This window comes from Salmo trutta, chromosome 20, assembly GCF_901001165.1.
Source record: "Salmo trutta chromosome 20, fSalTru1.1, whole genome shotgun sequence".
NCBI lineage: Eukaryota > Metazoa > Chordata > Actinopteri > Salmoniformes > Salmonidae > Salmo > Salmo trutta.
This window is the reverse complement of record NC_042976.1, coordinates 54718479-54732690: the sequence shown is the minus strand read 5'-3', so window position 1 is coordinate 54732690 and position 14212 is coordinate 54718479. Positions and strand designations below refer to the sequence as shown.

Here is a 14212-nt window from a genome sequence, read left to right as displayed (position 1 = left end):
CGAGTTCAATCATGTTTAGCTGAAGTGTTTGAAAATAATACAAATACTATTTGAACCAAGGACCTTGTTTGTCTTTAGGCCATAGATGTTTTCGAGGTCAAGTTCCAAATGTTCTATGTGTGGTTTCTGTTCTTTTCCTCAGCTGGACTGCAGTCACGTGTTCCACCTCCAGTGTACCCGTCGTGTTCTGGAGAACCGCTGGCTCGGGCCCAGGATCACCTTCGGCTTCATGTCCTGCCCCATTTGCAAGGTACTATTCAACTTATGTAGCCCCGCCCACTTGACCCGAGCCATTTCGAAAGCGGTTGTCTTTCAACATCCAGCCCATTGACACACAAGCAAAACCAGAATTAAATAAGAACTAAATGTGTCGTTTTCACGTAATATTAGCACTTGGAAGCCGACGTTTGCATAATTAGCATTCCCGGAAACCTAACATGGCGGGTTAGCTAGACTAGCTTATTAGACTATCTAATGATCGTTCTCCATACAGGCTGTATTTCGTTTAAATCGAAGATCAATGCTTGAAAGGGCAATGTTGTTAGACACAGAATACCAATGGCAAAAGACAGAAACGGTGCTGAAATGTTTTTATGTAGATAACATTAGGATATTTGCAATCTGTTGTGCTACAAATTTAACTAGCTAACCCGCCAGTTATTATTCTATGGGAATGCAAATTATGCTAACGTCGGCTACTGAGTGCTTATACTACTTACATTTTTTCAGATGAAATCAATTGATGAAAGCTGAAAACTATTACTTAAATAAAATGTAGTTTTTAATAGTGAGCAAGCGTTGAGCCTTATCCTTTTCAATAACTTTTCTCACCAGATAATTACAAGATCTTTCAAATTCTGTGCAAGTTATTTAATTGTTTTGACAAATGTAATTTATATCTAATCACATCACCAGCTGTCTATCAATGCGCCAGAAGTTGAAAGACAACCTCAGCAAATTGGCTGCGCCCTTGTTGCCAGGCTATGGTGAATATAATACTAATCTCCAGTGTCGCCCTGGAACATCTAGTAATACACAGCCTCAAATATGGTCTAGAACAGTGGGAGAACAACCCGCCCGTTTCCATTGGTTTATCTTCCATCTATTCCCTCATAAATGCACTAAGTATGGATTTAGATCTGTTTATTGATTTTCTGGTTTAGTTCACCAGGTTGGTTTGCTGGTTTGTTTGCTTTGTATGGAGGGCTCGCCCCTTTTCAGGTTTTTTGTCTATTTTACTGAAATGTACTTGTCACTAGTGTCACAGGCCGGCTCATAGCCTGTGGCAAAAATGAGGGGACATGGACAATAGGTATAGGCCAATCAAAAGATTCTTTATTATAAACCAAACTATTAACTTTAAACAAAGAAAAAGGAATGAGGTGTGGAAATGTCATAATGTAGGGTGTATGTAAGGTGCATGGATGCATGAATCTGTGTGTGTGAACATGACTGAATGGAAACTAAGTAAACCTACAAAAGGAACAAACAAAACAGGATCATACCTGGAGGAGCAGGGAGCGAGAGCGTGGTTAGTGAAGCAGCAGGTTTAAATACCCTGAGCCCAGGTGGCTCCAATCGCGCCAGCTCCAATCACTAACGACCCTCCACTGCCTGCAGGAGGAACCGCCCCTGCACTGCAGAGGAGGGGCCGTGACACTAGTCTTGCACACAAGGCATTTCTAGCCAGCATTTCTAGTGGTATTCCATACTTATGCTCCCCCTTATACCAGAATTGAGGCTCTCTGTTACCATGCATACAGTATGTGCAGCGCGCAGGTACCCTATGATACCTGATACGCACCCACTTTACACCACAAAGGGCTACATGGGAATCCGTATCCACCACACATTGGAAAGGATTTACTTCTCTAAAATAACTGGAATTTTTGCAAGTAGTAGGGCAATAGGCACACTATAAAACACATACATAACCATGAATAGGTTTAACAGAGATGATGTGGCCTGTGTGGTCTAACGGTTAGTGCCTCTGAACTCAGCATTCACAGGACTTGCATGGGTTCGAATCCAACCTACTGCCCTTCTGACTCACACTCCTCCTACCTTTACTTTCTGCTCTTCACTGTCCTATCTGGTCAATAAAATAAAACAAAGCAAAAGTTCCAATGAGTGGCAATGAATTGTGTTATGTAGAGTTTACAAATTGACCTTGCAAAGATTCATATCTTCATGATTTTCAATGTAACGTGCTTGGATCATAACAGCTCTGACTGAGTTTGAACTAACTAACATTGTGCCAACCGAGTTAAAAAAGGAGATAGAATTGACTCTTACTTGACTGGGCTGTTGCATTTTTCCTCCCAGAACAAGATCAACCACTCGGTTATCAAGGACCTGCTGGACCCTATCAAGGAGCTGTTTGAGGACGTACGGAGGAAGGCTCTGATGAGGATGGAGTATGAGGGGCTGCACAAGAGCGAGGCCATCACCACGCCCGGTGCCCGCTTCCACAACGACCCGGCCGGCTTCGCAATGAATCGATACGCCTACTACGTCTGCTACAAGTGCCAAAAGGTAGGCACTAGGGGTGTAACGGTTCATATTGTGGTTTTAGGGTCATGGTTCGGTTTCGATATGAAATGCCAACAGTTACTGTAGTTAATTTTTGTTTATCTAAGAAAATGCTAAATGTTGGTATTCCTGATTTACATATATGATCATGAGTCATATAATGCCTGATGAGAACATATGATTACTCATTAACAGCAACACTAAAATAAAGTGCAGTATGCGTGTGCAATCACTATGTAAACATGGCTCAGACGTTGTATAGGCCTATGCTATAATGTTTTCTTACAAAGACAAAAATAGGCTAAATTGCTATCTGGCACTAAACTGAGAATACGAATTGGCTGATTATCTCTACTCTGTCAGAAATACGAAGCAGAGACAGATCATTACCAAGTACAGGCTGAGTGACCACCAATTGGCAATAGAAACCGGCAGACATAAAAAGACATGGCTACCCAAAGAGGAGCGTGTATGTGGTCACTGCACGACAGGGGAGGTAGAGACAGAGATGCACCTTCTCCTTTACTGTGAGAAATATTCCTTACCAAGATATTAATTATTCACAGAAATGACTACATTTATTCCAAATTTTAAAACTAAAAATACTCATAGGCGAAGGAGCAATGGCTCTTCTTGCAGTCAGATATGTATTTGCCTGCCATAGCCTGAGGGACACTGAATAATAACATCTGCATAGTAAACAGTAACCTACTTATTATTATTATTATTATTAGTAACCTACTTATTATTAGTTTTATTGTTATTACTATTATTGTTATTAATATTATTATTGTTGTGATTATCATTCCAAACTACTACCTTTTCCCCTACTGTATTTATTTATTTTGCTCCTTTGCACCATATTATTTATATTTTAACTTTTAACTTTCTTCAAACTACAAATCTACCTTTCCAGTGTTTTTCTTGCCATACTTTATTTACTCTGCCACCATGGCATTTTTTTGCCTTTACCTCCATTATCTCACATCATTTGCTCACATTGTATATAGTCTTATTTTTTTCTACTGCATCATTGATTGTATGTTGTTTTACTCCATGTGTAACTCTATGTTTTTGTATGTTGTCGAACTGCTTTGCTTTATCTTGGCCAGGTCGCAATTGTAAATGAGAACTTGTTCTCAACTTGCCTACCTGGTTAAATAAAGGTGAAATAAATAAAAAATAAATAAATATAGTAGTGGTATGGGTAGTATGGGGTGATGGTAATGATAACAGTTTAGTGGTGGTAGTAGTAGTGGTAATGATGATGGTAGTTGTAGCACTGATGTAATGATGAAGGTAGCAGTTATTTAGTTAAGTTATAGTTTCATTTTCCATGTTTAGCTTTTTATATTTATTACATTTCTACTATTGACTGTTAGCATTTTATTATTTTTTCATTTCATTTTGTAGTATTATTATTTGCTGCCATTTTTATATTTGTTATTCTTTATAATTGTATTACAATGTATATTGTTGCGTTGGCAATAGAGAGAGAGACTTATCCTCAATACATTTTCGAAACTATTCTCACAGTAATCAAATATTTTGCAAATGAACCGCCGCCCATTTGGAATAAGAAATCATGAATGTATTTACATGTCTTTGTCCGTCGTGTCGTATAGTCCTGAACAGAACTACAGAGTTCACTCTGTTCCGTTCGTTCCTGAAGCTGCTTCTTTGAAGATGGGTTAACCAGCCGTGTCGATGGTTCCCATGGTGGTGATGAGAGTAGCGTACTACGGTGATTTGGCAAGAGTGGTAGGATGGTTTGAAGATTTTGCTTTTCTAGATATTTGACTCAGGACAGCTCATCAGCTGTACCAGTGATTGTCTGAGAGGGGAGTTTTTCCCCCCTCGTTGGTATTCAGGATTCGACCGCCGCCGTCTTTCTTGTATAGTCTGGGAGGTGAGTTGATTTTCTTCACCTCGTGTTGAGGTTCAAAGTTCTAACCATTTCAAACGTGTAGCTACGGCCTCACGTTTCCTGGTCTAATGTTAATCTCTGTTACCAATCCTTTTATGCGCTCTGACCAAAGGGGACGGTTCCGTCAGTCAGTCTGTCACGCTCTCTGACCTCATTCGGAGCGTAACACCTTACTATGCACAGTTTATAGGAGATAGGAATGTGATTTTAGGAGGTATAAGTGAATCTATCTTCACAAAAATACTTCAATAATGTTTCATATTTCATATACAACGTTAAGGATGGAGACTTCATACCTGTAGTGTAAATACTTTTCAAGTTACAGTATTTCCTTAATAACCTTTTTAATGACACCATTATGACATGAGTTTTCTATAGATCCTCTCTGACCATTCCCCACATTCTTATGTTAAAACCTGTTGAGGCCAGGGGGCAGGATCTAATCCCGGTATTGGGATTCATTGTCATGTGACCATGGCGGGGAATTCAAAACTGCAAGAGTAATCATTTCAAATAATCAAATAATCAACTATTTTCCTCCATTTGAAAGATATATCTCCTAAATCTAACCACGCTGTCCGATTTTCAGAGGCATTACGGAGAATGCATAAAGTTAGGTTATGTGAGGAGAGTACATTGACAATAGCTGCGTGTAATGTTTAGCCAATTCAAAGAAGGGCATCAACAGACAGAAAACTAGCTAGAATTATGCACTTACCTTTGACAATCTGCATCAGATGACACTCATAGGACATTATGTTATACAATACATGCATTTTTAGTTCCATCAAGTTCATATTTATATCCAAAAACAGCATTTACAGTCGCGGTGAAATTCAGAATTTTTTTCGGCTCGAATGCACCCAGTGAATCCAGCATTACAAATCACGGAATTACTATTCGAAAACATTGGTAAATTATAATATTGTCATTCAAAGAATAATATATTATCATCTCGTAATTGCTACCGAATGGCCAGATCTCAAAATAACTTTACTGGGAAATCACATTTTGCATAAACTGGGTACTATGCTAACAACAATAAGCTATATGCTAAGCTAAGCTAAGCTATACCGTTAGCATTAGCATCATCTAATATCGATAATAACATTCTAAATATCCCCTTACCTTTGATTATCTCCATCAGAAGGCGCTGCCAGAGATCCCAGGTCCAGAACAAATGTGGTTTCTTTTGACAAAGTTCATAATTTATGTCCAAATAGTTAGCGTTCAGTAGGCTCCCACAAAATGAGGTGGGCAGTGTAAAGTCACGTCGAAAAGCTAAAGAAAACCTAGTAAATAATCTATTTACGTTTGTTTAAACATGTCAAACGTTGTTTAGCATTAATCTTTTGGTCCATTTTTAACGTGAAACATCAGTAAACATCGGTAATATTTTCACACAACCTATCAAGTGTCTAGAATAAACGATAATGACAAAGACACTCTTTTCAGATTCATGCGCAGGCGCAAAAAATGAAGTGATGACGTGTCAACTTGTAAGCTTTCTAATTCGGTCTGTATTCATGACAGATGCTTCCAACAACTTTCTAAAGATCGTTGACATCTAGTGGAAGCCGTAGGAGTTGCGAACTGAATCCTTTCTCACTGTGGTATCTTTAAAACAATGACACTAAATAGTACAGTCACAAAATTCTCATTTTTTTAAATCTATTTTTCACAGGTTTTTGCCTGCAATATGAGTTTTGTTATACTTACAGACACCATTCAAACTGTTTTAGAAAATTCAGAGTGTTTTCTATCCAAACCTAAACAATAATATGCATATTCTAGCTTCTGAGTTGGTGTAGGAGGCAGTTAAAAATGCGCACATATTTTTTTCCAAAATTCTCAATACTGCCCCCTAGCCCGTAGAGGTTAAAAATATTGTTCCAGTATTGGCGTTAGAACGTGTTAGAGTTTCGGCGGGAAGGCTGTCTGCGAAACAAAGGCGCATTTGAAGAGGGAGGGAGAGACTCTTCTTCTACTTTAATTTACGATAGGGTGTGAGGTGTCAAAACACCCACTCCAGTTCCCTCCTCCCCTCTCGGGTGAGGGGGTCTGGTGGAAGTTTATTAATTGCAAACCTGATCTGCTCATTTGAATCACACCAGGACAGTCATGAGAACTTTGTGAAGCATCAAATCAATTTAACATGATTTATAAGGCCTTTATTAAGCGGTGCTTATGCCACACTTTTTAAAGCACAGGTTTAGGTCATATTTGACATATTTCTCCCTATATACCTTTTTTCTTTTTTTTCTTTTTATACCCCTTTTTCTCCCCAATTTCATGATATCCAATTGGTAGTTAGTCTTGTCCCATCGCTGCAAAAAGGTTGAGAGCCATGCGTCCTCAGAAACACGACCCTGCCAAGCTGCACTGCTTCTTGACACACTGCTCACTTAACCCGGAAGCCAGCCGCACCAATGTGTCGGAGGAAACACTGTATAACTGGCGACCGTGTCAGCGTGTATGCGCCCGGCCCGCCACAGGAGTCGCTAGAGCGCGATGGGACAAGGACATCCCGGCCAGCCAAACCCTCCCCTAACCCGGACGACGCTGGGCCAATTGTGCACCGCCTCATAGGTCTCCCAGTCGCGGCCCGGCTGCGACAGATCCCAGGATCGAACCCGGGTTGGTAGTGATGCCTCAAGCACTCCAATGCAGTGCCTTAGACCGCTGCTTCGCTCGGGTTATGTCACATTTGGCATTGGTGGTTATGTCACAGTTATGCCACATTTATAAAACCTTTATAAAGAATGACATACAGTTATATATGATTTGTTACACATTTATGTAGTGTTTATGAAGGCTTTGTTAAGCCTTTATAAGCTGCACGTCGTTTAAAGCGGGACCATAGAATGGATGTTTTCCTTATAGGGATTTTTTTAAGATTGAACTTATTGTCGATTTAGCAAGAGTGTTGTCGTGTGAATTAAAAAAAATTACGAAAACTTAAATAGTGAGCTAAACCTTTGGGAACACAGTAGCAACAGGCATACATTTTCCCTACATGGAATGTTTTGGAAGTAATATCTTTCACAGATGTCTGTCAGTCAGTTTCACTTGTCTCTAATAAACTTATTTGGGAGGCTTATCCCCTGACCCTTTCCCTTCCTTCCTTTGTTGCAGGCGTACTTTGGGGGAGAGGCGCGCTGTGACGCGGAGGCAGGAAAGGGAGACGACTACGACTCCAGCGAGTTGATCTGTGGAGCATGCTCAGATGTGTCCAGGGCACAGGTGGGTGGAGGGAAAGGTCCAGAGAAGGCCTTTGGGCAGCGTTTCCCAAACTCATTCCTCAGGACCCCAGGGGGTGCACGTTTTGGTTTATTGGAGGACCAAAAAAGCCGATACCGATTAATCGTACGATTTAAAAAAAAATACAAATGTATTTATTTGTAATAATGCCAATTACAGCAATACTGAAAGAACACTTTTATTTTAACTTAATATAATACATTAATAAAATCAATTTAGCCTCAAATAAATAATGAAACATGTTCCATTTGGTTTAAATAATGCAAAAACAAAGTGTTGGAGTAGAAAGTAAAAGTGCAATATGTGCCATGTAAAAAAGCTAACGTTTAAGTTCCTTGCTCAGAACATGAGAACATATGAAAGCTGGTGGTTCCTTTTAACATGAGTCTTCAATATTCCCAAGTAAGAAGTTTTAGGTTGTAGTTATTATAGGAATTATAGGACTATTCCTCTCTACACCATTTGTATTTCATATACCTTTGACAATTAGATGTTCTTATAGGCACTTTAGTATTGCCAGTGTAACAGTATAGCTTCCGTCCCTCTCCTCGCCCCTACCTGGGCTTGAACCAGGAACACATCGACAACAGCCACCCTCGAAGCATCGTTACCCATCGCTCCACAAAGCCGCGGCCCTTGCAGAGCAAGGGGAACAACTACTTCAAGGTATCAGAGCGAGTGACGTCACCGATTGAAACGCGCACCCCGCTAACTAGCTAGCCATTTCACATCGGTTACACCAGCCTAATCTCGGGAGTTGATAGGCTTGAAGTCATAAACAGCTCAATGCTTGAAGCACAGCGAAGAGCTGTTGGCAAACGCACAAAAGTGCTGTTTGAATGAATGCTTACGAGCCTGCTGCTGCCTACCACCGCTCAGTCAGACTGCTCTATCAAATATCAAATCATAGACTTAATTATAACATAATGACACACAGAAATACGAGCCTTTGGACATTAATATGGTAAAATCCGGAACCTATCATTTCTACCGGTTCCGGTTTGGAGCGAGCAGTCGCACTTCGCTCCGCTCCACAGGTAATATTACACTTCATTACATTACAACGGTTTGGTTTGTTTGATCTGAGCAATTTTTCTTAGCTAGCTACATAGCCGTCTTTGTATCAAAGATAATTGTGTAGTTTAGAGTAATTAGAGTAATTATCGAGGCTAGCTATTTTTCGTCCTCCTAACGTAGTCAACACTGCTAGCTAGCTAGTCAACACTGCTAGCTAGCCAACTAGCCAACTTCTACCGACTAGCAGCACTGTAGAAACTATTACATTACAACGGAACGACTTGATTAGTGTAGTGTTAGTGTTAGTTAGCTCGCTACATAGTTGTCTTTGCTGTCTTTGTATCTAAGATAATTGTGTAGTTTAGAGTAATTATCGAGGTTAGCTAGCCAGCCGCGACGCCTTGTCCAGACTCCAGACTTAGTCAACACACCTAGTCATCAAACCCACTGCTAGCTAGCCAACCGTTACCGACTAGCAGCGCTGTAGATACTAATACATTACAACGGAACGATTTGACTAGTGCAGTGTTAGCTAGCTAGCTACATAGTTGTCTTTGTCATAGCTTGATAATTGTGTAGTTTAGTAATTATCGAGGTTAGCTAGCCAGCTATTTCCGTCCCCCGCGACGCCATTTTTCCAAACCTAGCCAACTATTACCGACGAGCAGCATTGTAGAAACTAAATACATTACAAAGGAACGTCTTGATTAGTGTTATGTTAGCTAGCTACAAAGTTGCTTTTGTATCATGACAAGGTGTAGTACTGAAACTATCGAGGTTACCTAGCCAGCTACACGTTCAAACAAAGTCAACAACGCAGCCACTGCTAGCTAGCCTACTCCACCAGCCAGCAGTACTGTTTCATTTTCGTCATTTTAGTCAATAAGATTTTTGCAACGTAAGCTTAACTTTCTGAACATTCGAGACGTGTAGTCCACTTGTCATTCCAATCTCCTTTGCATTAGCGTAGCCTCTTCTGTAGCTTGTCAACTATGTGTCTGTCTATCCCTGTTCTCTCCCCTCTGCACAGGCCATACAAACGCTTCACACCGCGTGGCCGCTGCCACTCTAACCTGGTGGTCCCAGCGCGCACGACCCACATGGAGTTCCAGGTCTCCGGCAGCCTCTGGAACTGCCGGTCTGCGGCCAACAAGGCAGAGTTCATCTCAGCCTATGCTACCCTCCAGTCCCTAGACTTCCTGGCACTGACGGAAACATGGATTACCACAGATAACACTGCTACTCCCACTGCTCTCTCCTCGTCTGCCCACGTGTTCTCGCATACCCCTAGAGCATCGAGCCAGCGGGGTGGTGGCACTGGAATCCTCATCTCTCCCAAGTGGACATTCTCTCTTTCTCCCCTGACCCATCTGTCTATCTCCTCATTTGAATTCCATGCTGTCACAGTTACCAGCCCTTTCAAGCTTAACATCCTTATCATTTATCGCCCTCCAGGTTCCCTTGGAGAGTTCATCAATGAGCTTGACGCCTTGATAAGTTCCTTTCCTGAGGATGGCTCACCTCTCACAGTTCTGGGTGACTTTAACCTCCCCACGTCTACCTTTGACTCATTCCTCTCTGCCTCCTTCTTTCCACTCCTCTCCTCTTTTGACCTCACCCTCTCACCTTCCCCCCCTACTCACAAGGCAGGCAATACGCTTGACCTCATCTTTACTAGATGCTGTTGTTCCACTAATCTCATTGCAACTCCCCTCCAAGTCTCCGACCACTACCTTGTATCCTTTTCCCTCTCGCTCTCATCCAACACTTCTCACTCTGCCCCTACTCGGATGGTATTGCGCCGTCCCAACCTTCGCTCTCTCTCTCCCGCTACTCTCTCCTCTTCCATCCTATCATCTCTTCCCTCTGCTCAAACCTTCTCCAACCTATCTCCTGATTCTGCCTCCTCAACCCTCCTCTCCTCCCTTTCTGCATCCTTTGATTTTCTCTGTCCCCTATCCTCCAGGCCGGCTCGGTCCTCCCCTCCTGCTCCGTGGCTCGACGACTCACTGCGAGCTCACAGAACAGGGCTCCAGGCAGCCGAGCGGAAATGGAGGAAAACTCGCCTCCCTGCGGACCTGGCATCCTTTCACTCCCTCCTCTCTACATTTTCCTCTTCTGTCTCTGCTGCTAAAGCCACTTTCTACCACTCTAAATTCCAAGCATCTGCCTCTAACCCTAGGAAGCTCTTTGCTACCTTCTCCTCCCTCCTGAATCCTCCTCCCCCTCCCCCCCCTCCTCCCTCTCTGCGGATGACTTCGTCAACCATTTTGAAAAGAAGGTTGACGACATCCGATCCTCGTTTGCTAAGTCAAACGACACCGCTGGTCCTGCTCACACTGCCCTACCCTGTGCTTTGACCTCTTTCTCCCCTCTCTCTCCAGATGAAATCTCGCGTCTTGTGACGGCCGGCCGCCCAACAACCTGCCCACTTGACCCTATCCCCTCCTCTCTTCTCCAGACCATTTCTGGAGACCTTCTCCCCTACCTCACCTCGCTCATCAACTCATCCTTGACCACTGGCTACGTCCCTTCCGTCTTCAAGAGAGCGAGAGTTGTACCCCTTCTGAAAAAACCTACACTCGATCCCTCCGATGTCAACAACTACAGACCAGTATCCCTTCTTTCTTTTCTCTCCAAAACTCTTGCACGTGCCGTCCTTGGCCAGCTCTCCTGCTATCTCTCTCAGAATGACCTTCTTGATCCTAATCAGTCAGGTTTCAAGACTGGGCATTCAACTGAGACTGCTCTTCTCTGTGTCACGGAGGCTCTCCGCACTGCTAAAGCTAACTCTCTCTCCTCTGCTCTCATCCTTCTAGACCTATCTGCTGCCTTTGATACTGTGAACCATCAGATCCTCCTCTCCACCCTCTCCGAGCTGGGCATCTCCGGCGCGGCCCACGTTTGGATTGCGTCCTACCTGACAGGTCGCTCCTACCAGGTGGCGTGGCGAGAATCTGGCTCCGCACCACGTGCTCTCACCACTGGTGTCCCCCAGGGCTCTGTTCTAGGCCCTCTCCTATTCTCACTATACACCAAGTCACTTGGCTCTGTCATATCCTCACATGATCTCTCCTATCATTGCTATGCAGACGACACACAATTAATCTTCTCCTTTCCCCCTTCTGATAACCAGGTGGCGAATCGCGTCTCTGCATGTCTGGCAGACATATCAGTGTGGATGACGGATCACCACCTCAAGCTGAACCTCGGCAAGACGGAGCTGCTCTTCCTCCCGGGGAAGGACTGCCCGTTCCATGATCTCGCCATCACAGTTGACAACTCCCTTGTGTCCTCCTCCCAGAGTGCTAAGAACCTTGGCGTGACCCTGGACAACACCCTGTCGTTCTCCACTAACATCAAGGCGGTGACCCGTTCCTGTAGGTTCATGCTCTACAACATTCGCAGAGTACGACCCTGCCTCACACAGGAAGCGGCGCAGGTCCTAATCCAGGCACTTGTCATCTCCCGTCTGGATTACTGCAACTCGCTGTTGGCTGGGCTCCCTGCCTGTGCCATTAAACCCCTACAACTCATCCAGAACGCCGCAGCCCGTCTGGTGTTCAACCTTCCCAAGTTCTCTCACGTCACCCCGCTCCTCCGCTCTCTCCACTGGCTTCCAGTTGAAGCTCGCATCCGCTACAAGACCATGGTGCTTGCCTACGGAGCTGTGAGGGGAACGGCACCTCCGTACCTTCAGGCTCTGATCAGGCCCTACACCCAAACAAGGGCACTGCGTTCATCCACCCCTTACCTCTGAGGAAGCACAGTTCCCGCTCAGCCCAGTCAAAACTGTTCGCTGCTCTGGCACCCCAATGGTGGAACAAGCTCCCTCACGACGCCAGGACAGCGGAGTCAATCACCACCTTCCGGAGACACCTGAAACCCCACCTCTTTAAGGAATACCTGGGATAGGATAAAGTAATCCTTCTAACCCCCCCTAAAAGATTTAGATGCACTATTGTAAAGTGGTTGTTCCACTGGATATCATAAGGTGAATGCACCAATTTGTAAGTCGCTCTGGATAAGACTTAAATGTAAAAACAAAACGTTTATTATTTCAGTGAAATACGGAATCTAACGGTTGGCATCCCTAAGTCTAAATATTGCTGTTACATTGTACAACCTTCAATGTTATGTCATAATTATGTACAATTCTGGCAAATTAACATATTTTTTTACTTATTGTGTACATAATGTTGCTGCTACTGTCTCTTATGCCTGAAAAGAACTTCTGGACATCAGAAAAGCGATTACTCACCGCGGACTGGAGAGTCCGACGAGAAGAATATCCTGCTTTCACTGGAACAGGCCCAGATCCACGCCTTTTGCATGAAGAAAAGACGGAAAAGAGGCCGCAGATCGGGGCACCCTTCTGAAAATCCTGAGGCGAGCGAGTAAACTCCCATTGCCTTCAATTCTTCTTGCTAACGTGCTATCATTGGAAAATAAAATTGATGACCTACGATTATGATTATCCTACCAACAGGCCATTAAAAACTGTAACATCTTATGTTTCACCGAGACGTGGCTGAACGAAGATAAGGACAATATAGAGCTAGCGGGATTTTCCATGCACCGGCAGAACAGAGACGCTACTTTTGGTAAGACGAGGGGTGGGGGTGTGTCTTTTTGTCAATAACAGCTGGTGCGCGATGTCTAATATTAAAAAAGTCTTGAGGTATTACTCACCTGAGGTAGAGTACCTCATGATAAGCTGTAGACCACACTATCTACCAAGAGTTCTCATTTGTATTATTCGCAGCTGTCTATCTACCACCACAAAGTGAAGCTGGCACTAAGACCGCTCTCAACCAACTCTATAAGGCCATAAGCATACAAGAAAATCCTCACCGAGAAGCGGCGCTCCTAGTGGCCGGGGACTTTAATGCAGGCAAACTTAAATCAGTTTTACCACATTTTTACCAGCATGTCAGATGTGCAACCAGGGGGAAAAACATCCAAGACGACCTTTACTCCACACACAGAGATGCATACAAATCTCTCCCCTGCCCTCCATTTGGCAAATCTGACCATAATTCTATCCTCCTGATTCCTGCTTACAAGCAAAAACTAAAGCAGGAAGTACCAGTGACTCGCTCAATACGGAAGTGGTCAGATGACGCTACACTACAGGACTGTTTTGGTAGCACAGACTGGAATATGTTACGGGATTCATCCAATGGCATTGAGGAATACACCTCAGTCATCCGCTTCATCAATAAGTGCATCGATGATGTCGTCCCCACAGTGACTGTACGTACATATCCCAACCAGAAGTCATGGGTTACAGGCTATGCCCTCAGACGAACATCAAACAAGCAAAGCGTCAATACAGGATTAAGATTGAATCCTACTACACAGGCTCTAACGCTCGTCGGATGTGTCAGGGCTTGAAACCTATTATGGACTACAAAGGGAAACCCAGATGCGAGCTGCCCAGTGACGCGATGAGCTAAATGCCTTTTATGCTCG

At 43.5% G+C, this 14212-nt stretch overlaps 1 protein-coding gene across 9 annotated transcripts in view; it reads left to right on the top strand.

Annotated features, from left to right (window-relative positions):
* Nucleotides 1-14212, top strand: part of mycbp2 (MYC binding protein 2) — a 347166-nt gene that overhangs the window by 318100 nt on the left and 14854 nt on the right. For all 9 annotated transcript variants that reach the window (XM_029703702.1, XM_029703697.1, XM_029703701.1 and 6 more), the window contains 3 exons: nt 143-250; nt 2326-2535; nt 7595-7702. In XM_029703702.1, coding sequence (XP_029559562.1) covers nt 143-250; nt 2326-2535; nt 7595-7702 — 426 coding nt within the window. The remainder of the gene's footprint in view (nt 1-142; nt 251-2325; nt 2536-7594; nt 7703-14212) is intronic.